The sequence below is a fragment of the Polyodon spathula genome, chromosome 5 (genome assembly GCF_017654505.1).
Source record: "Polyodon spathula isolate WHYD16114869_AA chromosome 5, ASM1765450v1, whole genome shotgun sequence".
Taxonomy (NCBI): Eukaryota; Metazoa; Chordata; class Actinopteri; order Acipenseriformes; family Polyodontidae; genus Polyodon; species Polyodon spathula.
This window is the reverse complement of record NC_054538.1, coordinates 4,283,141-4,289,601: the sequence shown is the minus strand read 5'-3', so window position 1 is coordinate 4,289,601 and position 6,461 is coordinate 4,283,141. Positions and strand designations below refer to the sequence as shown.

At 39.8% G+C, this 6,461-nt stretch overlaps 1 protein-coding gene across 1 annotated transcript; it reads right to left on the bottom strand.

Moving 5' to 3' along the window:
- Positions 1-1,859: 1,859 nt before the first annotated feature.
- On the bottom strand, positions 1,860-4,885 carry gja10b (gap junction protein alpha 10 b). Its single transcript, XM_041249282.1, has 2 exons — positions 3,383-4,885; positions 1,860-1,898 (listed from the first exon to the last, which is right to left on the bottom strand). The coding sequence occupies exons 1-2, from the start codon at positions 4,883-4,885 to the stop codon at positions 1,860-1,862; spliced, it is 1,542 nt and encodes a 513-aa protein (XP_041105216.1).
- Positions 4,886-6,461: the final 1,576 nt, after the last annotated feature.

The following is a 6,461-nucleotide window of genomic DNA, read 5'->3' as shown; positions in this document are numbered from 1 at the left end:
TGTATTTCACAGCCTGGCTTGAGACGTGTTTGTTTCAGAATCATGTGGCTACAAGTGCACCTCCAATCTTTTGCCTTACAATTTTCAGAGGCCATATTCACAACAGGGTGAAGTCAGTGTGCAGGGGCTCCCAAGCCCTGCCCCAGCTCAGCAGTATGGACTTTTCCACACTTATCTACCTGTAAAATCCTTCATACCTCTCAAAACTGCTCAATGACTGTATCAAATTGCATCAGGTGTTTTTTCTACATGCTTTTTACACAGATTCTATGGGATTAATGTATTAGTAAAATTTGGTGCATCATTTTTTAATGTATTGGTTCTAGGCTGGTAGTGTGCAAGGTTGGGTTTTTTTTTTTTCTTTCTAGAAGAGTGTTTTGTGTTTATATATGGTCAGTATGATATAGCTGTTAATGCTTATTCTGTTACTAGGAAATTGTACTTTTTTTTTTTTTCTAAATGCTATGACCCCAGTGGATTTAAATACTTCTTCTACTCAATGTAAATACATTATTGTGCAAAAGAAAATCCCCTTTTCATTCATTTAAATTGCTAGTGTTTTCAAAAAGTTTTTTTTTTTTTTTTTTTGTTTTGTCTAGACCCCATTTCTGTTAATGTAATAAAGAACATATCGTTATGTATCATACACTGTTGTGTTTTTGTTTTTGTCTGGATGTTTCATACAGTGGTAACACGTAACGTTTACGCAGTTCACGATTTCTAACAAAACTAGTTCCTGACGTTTATTGTTTTCAGGGCGATGTTTTTAGGTTAGTTTTTCAGCGGGTCCCAATCACAGTGACGAGCAAAAGCTGCCCCCTTGTGGTAAACGGAGCAAAATACATTTAAAAGGGTACATCACGTGTGCTAATGACCATTAGGAAGTTTTCTAAAAGGTTTTTTTTTTTTTTTTTTTTTTTTTTTAATTATAACACTAGAGGGATCCCTTACAAAATAAATAAATACATTTTAGGAAATAATTTAAAAAGAAATCCATTGTGATGCTGAACTTTTTACTGCTAACAGCGACACTGACACACATTTTAAAATAAAAAGCGTAACATTTCTAGAAATGTTTAAGGGAGGGAAATGTAAGGTACATCTCATGTATTACAAGTAACGCAAACACACTGCACTGCACTATTACTGTGCCTGCTGTGTAGGTAACGTATTGAATATTTGAGCATTGTTCTCTGAAAGCGTGAATGTTAACTTATAAAGAACATTGACCTCTGTAAAAATGTATCTATGCCCTGTCTAAGAAATGGTACGATTTCCAAGCATTTTACTCCTGTCTTTTAGTGTTACTCAGCAGAGAAACAAGTTGACAGTGCTTAAGACAATCTATATTATTTAGTTATTTGGTTTGACAGGCGTTTTAATTATTATTTTTTTTAAATAGGAGTTAATAGAAAGTTTGCTGCTCTGCCGGTTTTGTGATTGAAAAATTGTTGCCGCTACAGCGAAAGCTGAATTAACTGCACACGTGTGACGGCCTACACACGGTGGCATTCACTTATACAGAAAAATAACAGGTTAAACACTTCAGTTGTAATGTCGTGTTAATACAGGTGTTACTGTAATAGATGCCGAACGACAGTCCAGACTTTCTCTTGAAAGGTTTCTGTTGTAAAGTATTATGTTGTTGAAATGTTTATTAATAAAAACAACATGAATTACGAGCATAACAACATTTTACAGTAATGGAGTAATGCTATTTTACTGTTGGTATAAAGCAGACTTGGCACAACAAAAATAAATAAAATAAAATTAAAATAAAAAAACTGACGTGATTCTCTGTAATGAGCAGTCCAGTCACTGTCGTGTTCTTGCCGTCTTGAAATGACGATCTTGGTTTTTCATTTTTTCATGATGGAAGAAAGCTCTAGTAGCATACTCTAAAACAAACAGAAAAAACAAATTATTGCATGTCCATTGTATGGTACAGTAGTATCCAAATACAGTGCTTTACCTATTTGTTTGTGTTTTATATGTTCTAGCTCAAGAGCCATAACATAGAGTCCTATTTTACCAGCTGGGGAGGTATAAACCCACAATCCAAAATGCTGGTTACATGAGAACACACAAGTCCGAAAGTGTTCCCGTTTTCTGCTGCGACATACAGATATGTAGGCCAACAGAAAGACTAAAATGCAAGCCTCATTATAAAACCGCTAATCCATAGTGGCCATTAGCTTTTCTTTTTCTTTCTCGGTGATACTAGATATGTGATTTTGATTTGTGATATTTCAAGTTTAAGTTGGGCATACACCAACATAAATTTCATACAAATCTCTAAAATGCGTATTTATGTACTTTACAATGAAATGATTGTGTTTTCTGTGCGACTAAAGTATATTCCCAACACATTGTATTATACATTTGTGAAAGTGAATATGTGAAATCTGATTACTTTATTCTTTAACATTTCATAACAATCATATAATACGTACATGTTGTTCCAAGGGTGAAACTTAACTATTCATATTTGTATTTCTGCCAGAAGTCCAGAAAAATCACCCTTTTATTTGATTCCTTGGATTTGTTTTGTTTTTTGTTTTTTTTTCCAGCCAGTAAGTGATTGTCACTGATATTAAATCGTTTGCAACTTCAAAAATCTAGCTTCAGGAAATACTATATAGTACTTGCAAGTGTGTATTAAAAAGTAGACATATCTAAAACGCATGTCCCGTCCGGTGATCTCATATCTAAAACACATGTCCCGTCCGGTGATCTCATATCTAAAACGCATGTCCCGTCTGGTGATCTCATATCTAAAACACATGTCCCGTCCGGTGATCTCATATCTAAAACGCATGTCCCGTCTAGTGATCTCATATCTAAAACGCATGTCCCGTCTAGTGATCTCATATCTAAAACGCATATCCCGTCTGGTGATCTCATATCTAAAACGCATGTCCCGTCCGGTGATCTCATATCTAAAACGCATGTCCCGTCCGGTGATCTCATATCTAAAACGCATGTCCCGTCCGGTGATCTCATATCTAAAACGCATGTCCCGTCCGGTGATCTCATATCTAAAACGCATGTCCCGTCCGGTGATCTCATATCTAAAACGCATGTCCCGTCCGGTGATCTCATATCTAAAACGCATGTCCCGTCCGGTGATCTCATATCTAAAACGCATGTCCCGTCCGGTGATCTCATATCTAAAACGCATGTCCCGTCTAGTGATCTCATATCTAAAACGCATGTCCCGTCTAGTGATCTCATATCTAAAACGCATGTACTGTCTGGTGATCTCATATCTAAAACGTATGTCCCGTCCGGTGATCTCATATCTAAAACGCATGTCCCATCCGGTGATCTCATATCTAAAACGCATGTCCCGTCCGGTGATCTCAGTGAGTGCGCTACTTGCCATGGACATTCTTCGCCCGGACGGAGGCGCCGTCATGGGGGGGCTTTCTCCTTTTCCCAGGTGCTTGGATTCCGACCCGGAGCCGTTCCTGGAGTCGGGGCTACCCGATCGACTTGGCAGCTTGCTCTCAGATACCACCTTTGAAAGAACACTGGCCTTCCTTGTGGAAGGATAGTGCCCGCTGTCTGGGGAGTCGCTGCGGTCTTCTGCATAGTCCTTGCAGCAGCTGACCCTGCTCTGTTTGTAAAGAGCATTCCTCTCAGCAGCTGGGATCTCCAGCTGGCTCGACTGGAACGAAGTTTTAGGAGGCAGGGCAGCTTGCTGTAGCTGATTCGAGTTCTCTCCGATGCCGTTCTGCTGGAACCTGTTGTTGGAGTCGTCGCTACTGCAAGAACGATCCTGGGCTTCTAATGTGTTGCGACGCTCAGAGGCTTTATCCAGGCGTTGCGCGTGGAGCTGGCTCTGACTACGCTCGCCTAGTTGTCTAGGGTGCTGATTGCTAAAGGCGTCATGATCACGGTCATTTTGGTTTTGCCTTAGGATCTCATCCTTCGCATCATTTCCTCCGTAGATCATCTTAAACCCCGCCGAGGGCACGTAAATCGGTACAGGGTCCAGCTGGCCCTCCTGCAATATTTTGTAACTTGTCTGAGTTAAAGGAACCATCTTGTGTGGTGAAGAGTTGGTCAGTATGCAGACTTGCTGGACCATGGAGTTTTTCTTGGATTTGTAAACACTCAAATCTTCCTCTGTGCCATGTCTGACGGTTCTCCCGTAGAGAGTTTGCTTGATCTTTTTGACGCCCAAGTGAGAGATTTCGAGGATGTTCAAAAACAACGAAACAGCTGCAATACAAAGCATGAAAAACATGAAAATGGTCTTTTCAGTTGGCCTTGACACGAAACAATCCACAGTGTTTGGGCAAGGCATTCTCGTGCACTTATATAAAGGGTCAAACTGAAATCCATATAGGACATACTGGCCCACCATGAACCCAACTTCGACCACAGATCTGGTTAGGATATGAAAGACGTAGGTGCGCAACAGAGAGCCTCTGAGCGGAGCTTTGTTCACTTTCTTTTGCTCCTCCAGCTTTTTCAGCTCCCTCTCCATCCTCTTGTGTTCTTCAAGTATCAGCTCAATCCCTTCTAGTTCCGCTCTCAGTTGGACCGCCTTCTTCTGTCTTTCCTTCTCTAAAACCCTTAACCTGTAAAGCGCGTGGCCCATGTACACCAAGGAAGGCGAAGAGACAAAAATGATTTGTAAAACCCAGTATCGGATCAGGGAGATCGGGAAGGCTTTGTCGTAGCAAACATTCCTGCAGCCGGGCTGCTCCGTGTTACAAATAAACTCAACCTGCTCGTCATCCCAGACATCTTCGGCAGCGACTCCCAGTATCAGCATTCGGAAAATGAAGAGGATTGTCAGCCAAATTTTTCCCACTATGGTGGAGTGAATGTGGACCTCCTCCAAGATGCTCCCAAGCAAGTTCCAGTCACCCATTTTCAGTCCCACATTTCTTCACTCTGCAAAACAAAGTCAAACCATATATTTACACACACACACACACACACAGAGCTGTAGTCAAAAGTGTCCATACCCCAATGGGAATTTATAATTTCTAGAAATTTCTCAAACAAGTAATTATAGGAAAAATCTTTTGCAGCAAAAGTTCTGCTTTTGAGGAGGAGGGGAAAAAGTTTTCAAAGCGCTTACGCACTATTTTTAATAAACAAGAACTAAACAAACTAAAATAAACACCTAGCTCCTTTTTTTGAGTACTAACTAAAACACAAACAGGAGCCTAACTCAAATAGGACATCTAAACTGTTTACCAGTTTAAAAACAACAAAACAAAAAAAATAGGTTTACACAAAACACAATTCACAAAAAGGCAATACACTTCAGCATGATATCAAGCAGGCTCCTTCCTTCACACAGCAGCCCCGAACAGACTGGCTGCATACTTTTAATACCCTGCACCTGGCACTAATTTACAGTCAATACCAGGTGCAGATGATAATTAACAATTAAACAATAATCAAAAACAATGATCATATTCAGGATTTTCAGCCCGTGTCCTTCTGGGAGGTGTAGTCCTGTTCTCTCTCTCCCCGGGACTACACTTTCTCACACACACACACACACACACACACACATATTATATAAACTGTTTAAACTGCACTAAAACCAGACTTACATTTCAACAGTGGTGTAGATCCCAGTTCTCAGAAATACCCAGATTGAGCACGTGGCCACATTACACTGGGAAGTTGATCAAATGTTCTGCAGTTTGATCTCTTCCAGATCTAAATAATTTTTCCAGCCACGTCGCTTTTATTTTAAACATCCAACTCAGCTCAGAGAGGTCGTCCTTACTCTCAACATAGCGTTGCCAAATGTTTCCCCGAACTTTGGTAATGCAGTGTTCAGAATATATAGTGTTCAATCATCAGATGACAGGACTGAGCCCTGGAGAAAGAATTGCCAATCAATCATTGAAAACAGGGCATCAACATAGTGCAAATCCTTAACACACACTGCTCTGCACCCCGGGGCCTAACATGAACTTACTGGTGCCATCAATATGCCTCTAATGCAGAAATATGTTTTATCTGAAGCAGTACTATGTATACAGTTTACATAAATTAATATAGTAACTGGCCCAAATGTATATAAAGCATTTTTAAATAGTTTAATGTTTATGGTTTGAGACGTTTAAATCAAATTATATATACATGGCCATGACTAATCTGGTTTCTAAAAGTGTTGTACAGCCAGGCAAGATGATCAATGAGTCATGTCCGATTTCATAGCCAACTGCCTGATCTATTTTAAGAGCCACTGGCTTCATCTTTCGTTCAAATGAATGGTAGAGACCTCTTGAATCTATTTTTAGCACATTGGTTCTCCACTTTGGAATGGACCCACACACTTTGCGATACAAAAGCGTCTTTGGAAATCATTGAATAATTGTTTTATTTATTTTCTTATTGTTTTATGTAATACAGACTAGACACGACAATAATTACGCACATGATGCGTTTATTGAAAATATGTATGCTGGGTACACTAGTGT

Excerpts from the sequence above, each read along its gene's own strand:
- gja10b (XM_041249282.1), bottom strand. The coding sequence starts at position 4,885 with ATGGGTGACTGGAACTTGCTTGGGAGCATCTTGGAGGAGGTCCACATT. Across the intron at positions 1,899-3,382 it reads CCGGGCGAAGAATGTCCATG|AGTATGCTACTAGAGCTTTC; the intron begins GCAAGTAGCGCA and ends TGTTTGTTTTAG.